The sequence below is a fragment of the Rattus norvegicus genome, chromosome X (genome assembly GCF_036323735.1).
Source record: "Rattus norvegicus strain BN/NHsdMcwi chromosome X, GRCr8, whole genome shotgun sequence".
NCBI classification, from domain to species: Eukaryota; Metazoa; Chordata; class Mammalia; order Rodentia; family Muridae; genus Rattus; species Rattus norvegicus.
Genome location: NC_086039.1, coordinates 71,989,063 through 72,004,147, shown reverse-complemented (window position 1 = coordinate 72,004,147; position 15,085 = coordinate 71,989,063). Strand labels below are relative to the sequence as shown.

At 50.0% G+C, this 15,085-nt stretch overlaps 1 protein-coding gene across 3 annotated transcripts in view; it reads left to right on the top strand.

Annotated features, from left to right (window-relative positions):
* Positions 1 to 1,132: 1,132 nt before the first annotated feature.
* The window catches only part of Dmrtc1b (DMRT-like family C1b), a 34,853-nt gene continuing 20,900 nt past the window's right edge, over positions 1,133 to 15,085 (top strand). For 2 of the 3 annotated variants that reach the window (XM_039100205.2, XM_063280449.1), the window contains exon 1: positions 1,415 to 2,155. In XM_039100205.2, coding sequence (XP_038956133.1) covers positions 1,944 to 2,155 — 212 coding nt within the window. In that variant the 5' untranslated portion in view covers positions 1,415 to 1,943. The other variant, XM_039100206.2, reaches the window with a different exon arrangement.

Here is a 15,085-nt window from a genome sequence, read left to right as displayed (position 1 = left end):
TTACAGATGATAACCTTCCTTGAAGTGGTATCTACAGAGCAAGCAATTCTAGTGCAAGCCAAGTGTCCATTGATGTGGGCAGATTTTGACTATGATGTTCTTATACAACACACACCTTTTACAAAGATTTAAAAGGAAAAAATGATGGGGGTGCTATTTTACTCAGATAAGAAAAGTGATGTTCAACTCTCCACAGCAGGCCAGCAGTGGGAGAAATCTGGCAAGAGAAGCATCAGAAATCAAGTGGAAATATAGGAACCATTGTACTGGGATGTAGAGCCAGGTACCAATGTTAAGGAAAAGACGATGGATGGTTATGGTCTAGAAACAGTAGGATGAAAAATGCGATTCTAGTCTGTTGGACATGTTGCCAAAAAGGCAGCACTTGCTGGGTGGAGACCACCTCTTGTTCCTTGGGGGCTCTCCAGGAGTTGATATTGATCCCGAGCTTTATTAAAGGGGCGAGACGCCCGGTGAGGTGGGAAGCAGAGAACCAAGGGAACCAAGACACCATTAAATTTGGAAAGTTAGATTATAACCAGCACTCCTCTGGACTATCTCCTGGAGAAGTAACACACCAGAGGGGTATGGTATCACCCCTGCCCCCCCCCCCCCGGTGTACTGGCCAAAAGTTAGGAAAGGAAACAGACCAGCACATCTCCAGGGAGGGCTGTGTTTTTCCTCCAGGCCATATTTTGTGATTTAAGCCAAGCAATGTGTGTGTACTGTATGAAGTTAGTGAAGAGACAGACCAAGAGAAAGGAGCAGTCACCGAGTGCTCTCTGTGGGCCAGACACTGATGAGCAAAGAGGCTCTAAGTGGAGCACTTGAAGTGCCAGCACAAGGGCCTGCTGCTGGAGTAAGGCCTCCACTCAGGGGCAGAGGCATCTGTCTCCCAGGGAGCCTCCTCCTCCAGTGGCAGGGAGTGGGAGACACAGCTGATCCAAAGACAGGAGTCTTCCCAGTGAGAGGCAACCGAGGGGGGGGGAGTATTGCTCCAAGTGTGGTCCCCAGGCTTCTGGTCGCTTCTAAGGCTGGCACCAGGACCCCCTCCTCTGGGAGCAGCGCCCCCGCATCCTTCAGGCCCCGGGCTGCAGTACCGGCCCCGGCCGGCAGAGGCACTGCGGGGCGGCGCCAGCGCGTTCCCACAGCAATCTGGCCGCAGAGCCAGGCGGCGGAGGCTGCGCCCCCTCCCCTGCCCGCTTCCTGGTCCTTGGGGTCTGAGGGCCGCGGCCTGGGACTCCAGAGCCGGGGGCTGCGGGTGTTCTCGGCGGCCGCCGCAGCGTCCGCGGCGACGTCACGGTCCTCGCGGCCTCGCAGCCAGCGCTCGCTCGGGCCGGCCGCCGAATGCCCGTGGACGCGCATCTCCTCCCCGAGTTCCTGCTTCCTGGGCCAGCCAAAGCCGCAGGTGAGAACGTCCGCGGTAGAGGTGGCACCCAGGGCCTGCGGGTCTCAGAGGCCCCCTGGCCTCCTTCTGCTCTCCTCCTTGCCCAGGAAACCCCGCGGGGGCGCCTGCAGCGGGGACGCTAAGTGCTCCCCGAGCCCCGAGAGCACTTCTTCTGAGGCACGTAGCCCCCGCCCAGGCGCTTCTGCGAGCTCCTTTGTGGACCCCACAAGCCCCTAGGGGTTCCCCCGCCGAGCACCCCGCGGGCCCCACCACCCCTGGCGCGCATGCCCAGAGGCCCCGGGAGCTAGAAAGTAGCTGAGCTGCTGCTGGCGCAGTACCTGCTGGTTAAGAACGCGAAGACGGTGTGGATCAAAAGGGCAGACATGCTGAAGTGTGTCATCCTAAAGGTGCAGGAGCTTCTTCCCCGAGATTGTCAAGAGAGCCTCTGACCTCCCCGAGTTAGTCTTTGGGTCTAGGTGAAGGAACTTGGCCCTCCAGAGCACTCCTATGTCCCGCACAGGAAAACCAAAAATCCATCCTGCCCTGCCTCTGGGGCATGACAGGCGACAGGGGCACGCCAAAGACTGGCCTTCAGATGAGTATCCCGGACTTGATCTTCGTGCAGGCCAGCTGTGTCCCAGAGGAGGTGTCCTGGGAGGTGTGGAGGGTGTGGAGGTATGCTCGCCCCAAAGCATCCCGTCCTTGGGGAGCCGTCACAAAACGCACCACCAGAGCTTGTGTGCAGCACAAGCATCTGGTGCACAGAGGGTAGGTGTCCAACAGCGCTCCCTTGCTCTCGGTATTCTTGTGGGGATTTCAAAGGAAACAAGACAGATGGAAGTCCTGGAGTTTGTGGCCCAAGTGAATGACATCCGGCCCAGAGCCTTGCTGTGGCAGTAAATGAGGCATTGCAAGAAGAGGAGAAAGTGCCCGGTGCTGAGCGGTGGCCCAGAAGCAGCTGCTGGTGATGATGTGACCAGTGCAAGTGTTAGTGCGAGTTCCGGTCCCAGGGCCTGTACCACGGCTGAAGCAAGTGTCAGCGCCAGTGCCAATGCAAGTGCCAGGGCCAGGGCTAGAGCCATGTAGGAGTAACGATGGTCAGTACCGGGGACAGTGCCGGTGCCAGTCACAATCTCAGGCCAGAGTCAGGGCTTCTGCTGCCACCAGGGATGGCTGATGCTGAGGCTTCCTTGCTTTGGTTTTGATAGTCCAAGGGGTGCAGGAGCAGCGGGCCCTGAGGCCCTGATGTGGAAAGAGTGCAGGGGCAGAGTGGAGGCAGGAAGCATTCACAGTATTGTGCTCCATCCAGTTCTCTGTGCTTCGCGGTGACTTGGCGCTCAATCCCCACGGCAAGGTCGTGCTTGCTTTGTAGCTACCCCCTTTCCGGTTGATGAACGGTTGTGAGGGAATCAAGCGATGGAGGCTGAGGAGGTGGTTGAGTGGTGCAAGTCTTTCCTCACGTGGGGAAGGCTATGGGCTCCATCCCAGGAACCATAAAGCAAAACCAATCAAAGGGGACTCCCTTTGAACTGTGTCAGATCAGCGTGGAAGTCAAGGCATACTAAAATCTTTCCCAAACCCTCTCTTTTCTAAGGCGTGTGATTAAGTAGGAGCATCTACGTTCATGCTTGGCATGCATCCAGTGTTTCCTTGTTCCTTATTTAGGAGAGGTTTATTCATTTACACAAAACACATGTGACACACTGTCACTTTATATCTCAAATACACGACATAAGCGTCAGTGGTTAGTTTTTTGTTTTTTTTTTTTTTTTTTTTTTGGAGGTTTTGAAGGAATTTCCAACACACTGATCCCCTGCTCGAGATATTAAGAGGCAAAACACAAATGTGGCCAAAATCTGACACACAACAAAACCAGGTGACATTTACTTGCATGAACCCAGAGCTTTGGAATGTAGGGGAAATAAACTTGACTTAGACACCTTGCTCATGGACTCATTTATTTAACATACATCTAGTGACTGGTTACCATACGTGAGGCACTGTTCAGGGCACTGGAAGTCTGAGGATACACCAGATTCAGCCTCTGCCACACCCCTGAGAGTCTGGTTGAGGCTCTCCATGTAAATAAGTTAGGTAGATGTGGCATTCAGATGTGATGGGGTGATGGTGTGAACCAGGTGGTCAGGGAGCCCAGAGGAGAGGCATGGCAACCTGGGAGGGGAGCAGCAGGGAGCAGCAGGCTTTATTGAAGTCAGGGAACAGCACCTGAGACCTACAGCACTAGAGACGGTTAAACTGCCAAAGACCCCTGTAGGATATTGTGGATACCTGGAAGACATCTTGCTTCCGTGGACCTGGCAAGATACTGGACTTAGGCTGTGAGAGTGAGAACTTGTGTGCAGAAGACACACACTTTAGTTGTGCTGTGAGAGGAGAGAGGGCGTGAGAAGTACCCGGGAGTAGACACTCTTGGCTCTGAGGTGAGTCTGAGGGAAGGCCCACCTCCAGCAGCTGTGGTGTCTGCTCTGGATTCTGGCACCCGTGCAGCTAGTGCATTACACACTCTGCATCCTTTCATCCATCATTTCTAAGGAGTAGCAGGATGGTAGTAACTGTCTATTCACTGTACAGCGATTGTCCCCTGAATCATGGGCACAAAACAGAGGTTGTCTCCCAAGGCTTGGGAGAGACAGAGCTCAGTGCTTTATGAGGGTATTGGTAAGATTCCAGGGAAGTTTCATGAATGAAAAAAGAAAGACAAAGCTGTGTGAACAGCAGTAAAGGATTCTGATGGTGTGTGGAGTGTTGTCTCACTGTGGACAGAAGTGAGAGACAAGTGTGTCTTAGCCTGGATCAGAGCCAGTGAGTGCCTTGATGGCCCAGCTGAGGACCAGTCCAGTGTAACATAGCTACACAAGTTGTGTGCGTGGATAGGGTCCTGATGGAAATATAGGCCTGCATGACATGGATTTGAAGGAGCCAATATCCGGTGATAAGTTAGACCAGCTTCCAGTGGGTATCAGGAGCAGAGTAGCTGGCCTTTCAGCTGACCTTTCACTCTTACAGACTGCTGGGCACATTTAACTTGTGTGCTTCTGTGCCTTGGAAAGCTCCCCGCCTCTAGACAGAACCGTGAACAGATCTGGTCACCGCACTCTTGGGGCCTCCCCTCAGATATATATATATATAGTCCAGAGAGCATTGTATCTAAATTGCTCAATTCGTTCAATACTGTGTAGACATCAAGGAGAAGTGTCTGCTGGTGGGGTGAGAGTGACCATAACACTAGAATCTGAGGCGGACTGTAGTGGGGATTGTGGGAATGATCTCTGACTTTCTCTGGAGTTGGGCTCTTGGGGATGAATATGTGGACATCAGTCTAAGCCCTTTCCTTGGTGTGCCAGACATCCCCAGGTGTCTATCAGCAGGTAACCCCTTGCCAATAGTGAACACTGAATAATAAATGCCATATATGGTAGTTCTTTTTCCTCCAGAATACCCATGGAGATAGACTGTCTACAGCACACAATCCTAAAGTACTAATAGGTACCTTAGCGAGCTCTTCTGCCCCATTGAAAGCACTAAGGATGTTATCTGTCCACCTGTTACTTACCTGCACCATCGAATGATCTCTGTCTCGAAATGCCAAGTCCATCCCACCTGTCTGGTTTTGTTTGGGGGGCGGGGTGATGATTGTGCAGGAACACTACTGTTACAGAACATACCAGATGTAGGAAAACATATTTCCACCTAGATGGGATAAAAGCAATAGAAAGCAGATGGCTCCTCTTTTTGTTGTTGTCCCTAAGAAGAGGAGACAATATTTCCACCATTTCTAGAAGGATGAGACAACACTCTGGGTAGCACTGTGTGATACAAGCCCCCATTTACACAGAAAAGAGAGCAATGTATTTTGAGAGTCCCAAGAATTCCAATTCCCCGTAGTTCTAAAGTCCAGTGTGTTAATGTCCCGCTCTCTGCTACCTGGTGTTGCAGTTTCTCTATTTTCCATTATGATTTTTATTTTCTCTCTATGGCTGTATAGCACACATCTGTGACTGGGTGTGTGTCCAGTGCCCACAGAGGTCAAAAGGGTGGTGAGACAGGTGTCTGGGTACTGGAACCATGCTCCATTGTGAGTCATAGTGTGAGCCAGGTCCTCTCTACCACTGAGCCATCTGTCCACCTCAAGCGGTTGCGATTTGTAACATGTTCTCCTCCACATGAAATTAAGGGTTCAGTTGTGTTCTATCCTCCCTTGGAGCCTTGTGCTGAGGAAACTGTGTTACACTGAAATTCAAGGTCACCAAGGAGAAGAAAGAAATGCTCACACAGGCAGAAAAACCATGTGTAGTTGGCACAAAGGTTTTCTCTGGCAGGCTGTCTCTCTTGAGGTGTAATGTGTGGACTGGGAAATGTTTGTGAAGAGAGAAGGCTAGAACAGGAACCAGAGAGTCTTTCTAAAAGGGCCACCGACCCCCTGTTCATGAACCCTTCTCCTTGTAATACTCCTGCCTCTACCCCTCCATGACCAATTGATGAATAAGGCCCAGGATTACTCCATATGAGGGTATTTTTGCAATGAAAGGGGGCAAAGACACAAGCGATTCCATCCTTGGTTTTTTGGGAACATGCAGGTGCCCCTTGGGGATCACAGGTGGATCTGTGGGAAATTTCCTGTTGACTGGTCTCTGTGCCTTGAACAGTGATGCTACCATTACTGTGAAAGCAGCAGTGGTTCAAGAGTGTGAGTGAGGGGCTGGGGATTTAGCTCAGTGGTAGAGCGCTTACGTAGGAAGAGCAAGGCCCTGAGTTCGGAACCCAGCTCCGAAAAAAAGAACCAAAAAAAAAAAAAAAAAAAGAGTGTGAGTGAGTGGCCTTTCAGAACAAATAAAGACACTAGTTCCTGCCATTTACACTCCTGATGCCCTTAGCGTCACAAATCTGACAGCTCAGTCATTGCATCCGAGGCGAGTATCAGTGTGAAAAGTGAAGAAATTTCACAAAGCCAAAGAACATTTATGCCAGCATTTATTTCGACATCACGGGACAGGATTCTTTGGAGAGCAGGGACCTGAGGTGCCGAAGGTCTTGATCACTGTGCATGGGTCCCTGTCTAGGACTCCCATTGTCCCAGCCTCCGGTTGATCCGCGTCCTCTCCTGCGGCGGAAACAGACAAGACAGGTGGACCCTTATTAGGCCTGCTGGAACTGAGAAGAGGACTCAGGTTCTGTGTAGGGGAGAGCATGGGAGACAGCCTGGCAAGCTGCAAGTGGAGAGAGAGGCAAGGGCTGGCTGGGGTCCTCACCTGAAGAACTTGGACACGCGTGGCAAGGCTCTCTGAAAGCAGCCCCTCCAGGTCCTTCGCAGAGGAGCAGGCTCCCTGGTCTCTCTTGGGCTGTTGGATGAGTTCTCCATGGTGTGAGCATAGACCACACCATCCTGGGAGAAGTGCGTTGGGTTTCTCCTAATCTGAAAGAGAGAGTTGAAGCCGCACTCATTCCCATCATGGCTGCTGTGCACAACCACATTCGCCTACAGTGCTGTGCATTCATACAGCTGTTGGAGATGTGGAGGAAGGAGAAGAGGGGCTACCTGTCCTGTTCATACCTCAGCCTCCCAGGAAGGTCTTCCAGCCCACATACTATGAGATTACCGACCCAGGATGCGGAAAGAAGGGGACAAAAATCATCCTTCCCAGAGTGTCTGTTCTGTCTGGAGGAACTCCTAGGACTCCCTTGCAGTGATCAGTGGAGCTGATTTCTGTTCTCAATTTCTCTGATTGAGTATAAATGCTATGCACGCCCCTTCACAGTGCCTGCCCAGTCTGCCCAGTCTGCCCAGTCTGCCCAGTCTGCGCATGCCCACTCGGCCTGTGTCTAGGCCTGCTCATTCTGCCCCGTCTCTTCCTACCCACCGTGCCCCTTCACAGGGCCTGCCCACTTTGCTCCTCCCCTTGCCTGCCCACAGTGCTCCTTCCTGTGACTGCCCACTCTTCCCTTGCCCATGATTCCTCCCGGCTTCAGTCTGGTACATTCAGCCCCACCAGTGGATACAATTTTGATAAGTGACCTCTTCTATTTTCCTGTGTCTCTCACTTCAAGGTTACTTCCTCCCCTCCCTTCCATTGTATCTTTATCTCCTCCGTGTCCCTCCCTCCCTCCTCTTCCAACTTCACTTTGATTTTCACACCCTCTGTCTCGATCTCTGCCCGTCATCTCCACTGGACCCCGGAAGCCTCAAGACTAGTTCTCTTCCTGAGCAGAGAGACACTCAGTGGTCCCACTGTGAGAAGAAAGCTTGCTTAAATTTTAGCCATACCTCATTTGGGGGGACAGTATTTGATCCTGTGCCCTCAGCAGACTCTCCTGATCCCAGTGTGCACCTACCTGTCAGGTTTCTTGTCTTTGGTTCTTTCAAAAGTTCCGGTCTAGTGTCACTTAAGCAGGGACATTTTATACTGTGTTTCAAGCAGTCAGTGCCATCATAGAGCTCCCGACATAGATCTCTGCGCTGGGTTTCACACACTGAGCTGTGAAATCCTGTAGGTGAAGTCATGAGGGATCATTTGGATGAAGCTGTGCCATTTTGAAGTGCCTCTGTAGCTTCACAATGCGGAGGAAAATGGAGGGTGGCATCTTTGGCCTTTGACTACATGTGCTGTGTGAAGCTATTTGTGGCTATCCGCCATCGCTTGTCTTCGATGGTCCCCATGGGCATCACTACAGAGTTGTAGGTGGACCTGGAGTGGGAGGGAGATTGGGGGAAGAGTTGGAGTGATGCTTGTTGTGGGGCTGTCACTGAAGAGGAAGTTTGCCAGACAAACTCTTTCATTCCAGACAGGCTATCTGTAGTCCCTGAGGTGCTGATCCGAAATCGCCAGGTACATTTTGCCCAATGCTCAGAACTGTCCTGGCCTCCCTTCTGAGGTGAATATGTTTCCTTGTCCTCGCTGTGTCCCTTTCCAGTCCATGTACCCAACTCCCACAAGGTCCCTATGCTAACCAGGAGAAAGGTCCACCTTTTGGTCCAGCAACCATAATAGAACTCCTGGTTCCCTGGCCAGCACTTGTTGCCATGCTGAGCTACCACCAGGGGGCAGAACAAGATGGGAGAGCTGTCGGAGACAGAACCCCTGAGCTCTCTATGATGCAGCTTCTGGACCAGGTTTCCCAGGAGCCCAAATCAGTCATAAGCTAACTGCCCTTGCCAAGATTTTGTCCTGTAAGTTGTTTGAAGACAGGCCCTGCTTGAGAGGCCCTGACATCTGCAGTGACGATGGAGGACTGGCTCCCGTGGGTAGGCCTACTGGTCCATTCCCTTACCAGCATGGCAGTGTGGAAGTTGGCTGCTTAAACAGGATGAGGGAAGTGGTATGTGTCACTGTCTCAAGGTAATGTAACCATGTCAGTCATCTGACAGCAGGGAATCAGAAACAGCAGAAGGTCAGTGTCAGCAACAGGATCTTCTCAGTCTGCCTTGGACTGAATCATGTCTCCTCACAATTTATGTTGCTGTTTTTGACACCTAAACCCAGAGATTATTGGGTTTGGAACCTTAAGTGTGGAATTAAGATGGATCTTAGCCATAAGTGGGAGGCTGACGTACAGGGATTAATGTCATCATGTGAAGAAACAGCAGACAACTTGCTCTGTGTATGCACAAATGCTAGAAGGAGATGCTGTGTGAGGGCTCAGTGAGAAGCAGGCTAAGCTGGGATGCTAGGCAGAAGCCAAGCCTGGACACACTTTGATCTTGTACTTGCCAGTCTGCAGAACCATCAGGAAATAAATCTGTTGTTCTAATCATCTTGTCTTCGGTATTAATTTTATGGAAGTCCACAGAGTGGACCAGTGTGCCCATCCTTGCGATTCTCTGAAGAATGAACCCGGGGTTCCTATGGATAAGTCACAGGTAGCTTGCTCATTGGGACACTGAAACTGGGTGTGAAGCATGGGTGTTTGCCCCTTTGGAATTTTGTGAAGAACAAAAGTTACCTACACTCACCTATTATGATGGGTCCCCGAGATCTTCAGGATGTGGGAGAGGGTGTGGCATGATAGATTCTCCCACTGTGAGTTTGAATGTTTCCTGTAATGTCTGAAATTTCATCGAATTATCAAAATATTACATATGGAAAAAAGAAAGCCATTTGGGGGCAGCCTAGGCTTTACTGGATGCTGTGGGAGAAAAGGGTTAAGGGAAGAATGAGTGCATTCAAGCCTTCTGTTGTAGTGCGTGTTCCAGAGAGGAGAGTCCAGATCCTGTCAGCCCAGAGAAACAACTGGATACATTACAGGTAATTGTTTGTGGGAAGGACTATGTGCATAGGTGGGTCCCAGGAAAGTCTTGTGACTGGCCTACGGCGTCTCAGAAGCTTTTAAAAGGTGGGAGGCCTGTTGCTTATTACAATGCTTACAGATCTATTTGCAGGACACATGGCAATGGGTCCTGTTTAAATCTTGTAATGCTCACATATCGTCCTACTGTACCTTCTTACCAAAGAATACAGGAAAGGTGACAGATTTAAGAGAAGCCCCTCCATGTGATTTCCACCATCACCAGCCCCGTTACTCAGGGTTTTGCAAACATGCATTTACATGCCTCTGTGTGGTTCCAAGGGTACACATGGTTCTGATTTTCCTAGATACAAAAATAGACTCATAATTGCACAGAGTAGAAAGAAATTTTTTTAATTTTTTTATTTTAATTTTACCTGACGATCGAGACAACTTACCAGTCATCTCAGAAAGCGATGAGCTGATAAGTTTCAAGACACACGCACAGTATTTGTAACCTAATCCAAGTGCCAACTTTCCTTATGTCCACACGGAGGGACCTTTTCCTAGCCTTTTAGCTTTCAACTTTTAACACGCTTCTGAAGTCACAGAGCCTGTTCTCTAGAAAAAACCTGGAAATACAATTTGGAGCCCCCTATAATGTTAAATTTAAGCATCAATTGACCATGGATGGAAGAATCTCCAGGGAAAATATGTGCACGTGTGAGGTTCAGTTGTTGTTTATTGTCCTTCAGTCTTGATTTTGCTGTTGCTGTCCCTTCAGTTTTGCCACTTTGATGGCTGACATATGAGAAATGTTGAGAAAATGTCCCTTTGACTCAAGCTGAGATCCTGGGGCAGGGTTTAATCTGGGTAGGCAGTACTCAGAGGTGGCCTCCTTACCTGGGCTGGGGTGAGGTCAGTAAAGCCACATGGAGAGCAGAGAGGATCGAAGAAGCTATGGTACCATGAGATTGTCAGCTCAGTCTGGAAACTCTCCAGCCTTGGCGGTTGCCATGGAATCAGGGAAGTTTTGCAGAGGATTAGTTCTCTGGTATGAGTGAGGAGAGGCATTCTATGGTGGAGGGGGCTGTGAGAGGGAGGACTCAAGAGGATCACTACCAGGCAGCTGCAGTGACCTTTGAAACCACAAAGGAGCAGCTGCTGCTGTCTCTACCTTGTGTTTGCAAAATTTAAGCATGGCTACCAGGAGACAACAGAGTTCAGCTTCCTGTAAAGTGGGTACACTGTGTTCTGGGGCAGGTTGCTCAGAAGGGTTTGGCTCTTGAGAAATTTACAGGGAAGGATCTGACTGGTCTGCATTTGGGAGGTCTGTCCTGTGACTTCAGGGTTGATGATGTCCTACAGACCTGTCTGACTGAAGCTATTCAGTCCACCCACATTGTTGCACTGGGCTTTGAAAATTGACCATGTTGGATATGATGAGAGGACCATGTCAGGGTGACAGTGTCATTGCAGATGGGTACATGGAGGACAATTCATTGGAGGCAGCCCCTTCTGACACCGATGGCCTTAGGAACCTTGCCACCAGGCTGCCCTGTCCCAGTACCCTGGGATTTGGAATCAAAGTATGTTCAGGTATACAGAAATTCATAGGTCGCTCAATGAAAGATTTCGCTGTACAGAGATGATAGGGAATGGTAGCCATGGAAACAGTTTCACCTTGTTTATTGTCACAGAGATAGAAGGTACCACTGACAAGCGAGCAATCTGAGAACACTATGATTCTAATTAGGGGTGACCTGTGGGTCCTGCCTTGAACCCATGGACGGGGGACAGGACCTAAGGCATAATGAAGCGTCCACCACGAAAAGGACAATTGAGGAGGGTTGTGCCAGTCTGACACTAAAAGCAGTGGCCTTCTGCCAAATCAATTAGGAGTGAGGTGGTATAGCTGGGACATCAAGTTCTGCTGAATGGGGAATGGGAGTCCTCTGTTTGGCTTTCTCTGTGTGCTGTGCAGGGAGAGAGAGGTTAGGGCACCTTATATTGAGGCCTCCACTCCTTTAAATCCCTTCATGGCCTGTTGGTTTTGAGCTGTGATGAGTCTCACCACTTCCTTCGCCTTCTTCTGAGTTGGAGAGTGACATCCTCTCACTAAAGTTTCTACTTCCAGCAGTGTCCTGAAGAGTGGAAAGGAAGAACAGGCATCAGAACCTCATCTCCCCCCTCCTCTGTCTCTCTGTCGCTCTTTCTCTCCCCCTCCTCCCCTATCCTCAAACTCTCTCTAGTACTACCCAGTGTTCATTTGAACATCCTACAGACATTTCTGGATTTCCCAAAAGCCTTCAGTCAGATTGCTCTCCCCCTTCAACTGGGTCTGCCTTCTGCTCTGCGAATGTCTGGGTTCCTGTTGGGGCCAGCAAAAGGGGAGTGTGTAGCCTTTTCCCAGATGCCTCAAGAGTGGGACAGGTCATGAAGGCAAAGCTGTTCCCTAGAGCAGTGTCTGAATATGGGCAATTTTGACAATGGCTCTTCCTGAGGCCACAGGTCAGTGTGCAGCAGGTATGGGGAGAAGAGAACACTGTGTTTGTGTGAGTGGGTGTGTGTAGGGTTGTGTGCACTCATTAGAGCAGAAACAGAAAATGTCCACCAGCCTGCAGTGATGTAGCAAGAAAGAATGGGTTGGAAAGTGGATTAGAATTGAATGGGAGGAGAAGCAGCAAGGGGAAGTGAGGAAGACTTGAGGATCACATGGGGATAGAGAAAATTTCTGCCATCTGCATCAGCATCACAGACCCATCCTGGTTTCATAAGGCTCTTCCTCTACACATGAAGTTTTTCAAAAGTATCCACACTGATCTGCCCCTCTTTCAGGAGAAGAGTTGCTTTTGTGGTGTGTGCTGGGGAGAACTATTGCCTGCAATTAATTTACAGTCTCACAGACCCAGATTGCAAGTGAACGCCTTGTAAGAGAACGGTGGGTCCAGAGAGGAGCCGGAAGTGCAAAGGCCCCAAGGGAGAGGAGAATTGGAGGTTCTCTTTGTTGAGTGAAGGCAGAGTTCACAGTACTGTGGAGATTCCTGAGGCTGGGGGTGAGACGGAAGGTGTGTGGAAGTGAGGCAAATTCTCTTACAAAATCTTTTCATTTGGAAATGGCTGATAGAGAAGGAAGGCTCCACAAGACTGTTTAGGAATGTTCCCTGGGACTTGTGCAGTATGTATGTTGTGGGGCTTGCTTAATGGACCCTCTTGAGGTCCTGATGGAAAGGCCAAAGTAATGTACATGTGTGTGACTGCACAAGGGGCAGTGCCCAGAGCCTCTCCTCTGTGGCCCGGTGGAGCTGGGATATGCCATTTCACTAGGTCATGGATGGGACTTAATTGTTGTTCCAGCCTGGCTGTGAAAGAAATGAAAGGGTCCCAGCACATTGGAAATGCTTGACAAGTGGCAGATTTAGGGGGCCAGGACCTAAAAAGTAAGTCAAGGACAACAGGCAGATTTCGCCGGACGGAACTGATGGGAGGATTCAGGAGAGACGAGGGTCATGGAGGCCGTGGAAGGAGTGTATTTGGCCTTCTGTCCATACCACATGGCCTCATTCTGTGCACTGATAAGGCCAGCGTTCTCTTCCTCACAGTACCATTGTTTATAGAAATGTATGCTGTCTGATGTGCCTCCCGTCCAGAACAGAGGATTTTGTGTTCCCTACTGGAGAGATATTTTGCCTCCAGATAATGTTTTTAGGACCAGAAGACTCCTGAGTCAGTGGGGAAACTCCTGAGAGGTGAATTTTGGGTAGGAACAAGGTCACCTACCTTAATAGTAAAGCCTACTGCTTCCTAAGTGCCTAGAGGATTCCAGTTGTTGCCACAGTGGCTATTTAAATTGCTGTATATTTAACAAGTCTTGAAGGTCAGTGTCCATTGACTTCACAGAAGCACTAACTCAGGTTAAAGGGCATCATGAAATTTTTCAAGCCACACAGATGACTCACTGCAAACCTGGGACCCCACCCAGGGTCTTACTGAGAAGTGAGCGCATTCTGTGCCTCCCAGGTCACAGGAAACCCTCCCAGGCTGTCTCAGGCCTTCTCCCACTTGTTCACAAGCTGTGGGTATTCCTGTTGTCTTCCCCATTAGTAACTGATCCTTAGCAAATCAGTCCAAGCAGAACAGCTTAAGAGAATGTACACTATTCCTCTGAGAGTTTGGGGAATCAGGGAATCTGCACCCACTTCTCACCCTTTCAGAAACCCCGTTGCATTTGAGGCTTCAGACGCCCAGGGACCATGGGGTCTATTCCATAGGCTTGACTGAAAGCGAACCAACTATTGGCAGGCTCCAGTTCCTAATGGGCAGATGGATGGTGGCCTCAGCTACTTTCTGGCAATTAGACATATACTGCCATGGGCTCCCTGCCAGATGCCCATCTCCACCAGGATTGTGTGCAGTCCCTGCTGCAAAGGGAAGTTTTCCTAAGGATGGAAGGGAAAGCTAAGTCTTGAGATAACCTGCCCTTGAACAGGAAGGCCATAGTTCACATTTTCCAAATCCTCTGGGCTAGAAGCATGGCCTTCTGTTGGGCCCATTTTGGGGCGGGGGCACAAGTGCCCACATGACGTTGTCCTTTGGGGCTCTTCTAGAAGAGTGCTTGCTTACCTCACATGTTTCTCCACAAACTTGAAACATATAGGCAGGACAGGTGGTGGGAGACAATCTGAAGGAAAGATAGCATTGAGTATAGATGGAAGAGTACTCAGCAGCTTCCCAGTACTCAGGGGACGCTTACAGGCAGGGAGCAGCACTTACAGCCACACACAAGTTTGGCAAGCAGTAGGGTGGGCCCTGTTATACTCTGATTTTTTGGCGCATTATTCCCTGGGGTGCTGCACTGGAACACATTCTAAATGTGGAAAACATACAACAAAGGGGATCCCCCATAGCTTCTGTACACATCGTTCCAGAGCCAGATGCTTCATAGTGAGTGGAACCTTGTACGGGAGGCAGTGCCACGAGCTCAACAGATCCATTTGGCAGGATCCCAGTACCCAGGAAGCCAAAATTCCTACTCAAAGCCTCAGCCACAGTCAAACCATTTTTGTGCCTCTGTGGATTTTCTTAGCACCCGAGACAGGTGGGGATCATGCCTGCTGTTATTTATCCGAATTCTCCCAAAAGGCAGAAACACACAGGGTGACACATTGTGCTATAAATAACCAGAGGTGATGAACGACACCTTGTGGTAATGAAACTCTCTCGGGTCGGGGTGGCATTGTAAGTTACTTCTTCCTCTGTGCCCTAGGGTGATTTCTGGGAAAATTTGGCTCCTTCTGACCCAGCTCCATAACCTTCCACCCTCGGTCATCTCACTGAGCACTACAGCTGTCCCTCAGTGCCTGATGGTGACAACCACTTGAAATGAAGTACCAGAAAGCAGTACTATGGTGACCTTCATGTGTTAGTGACTTACTGGCACCTACTGCAAAACATGTA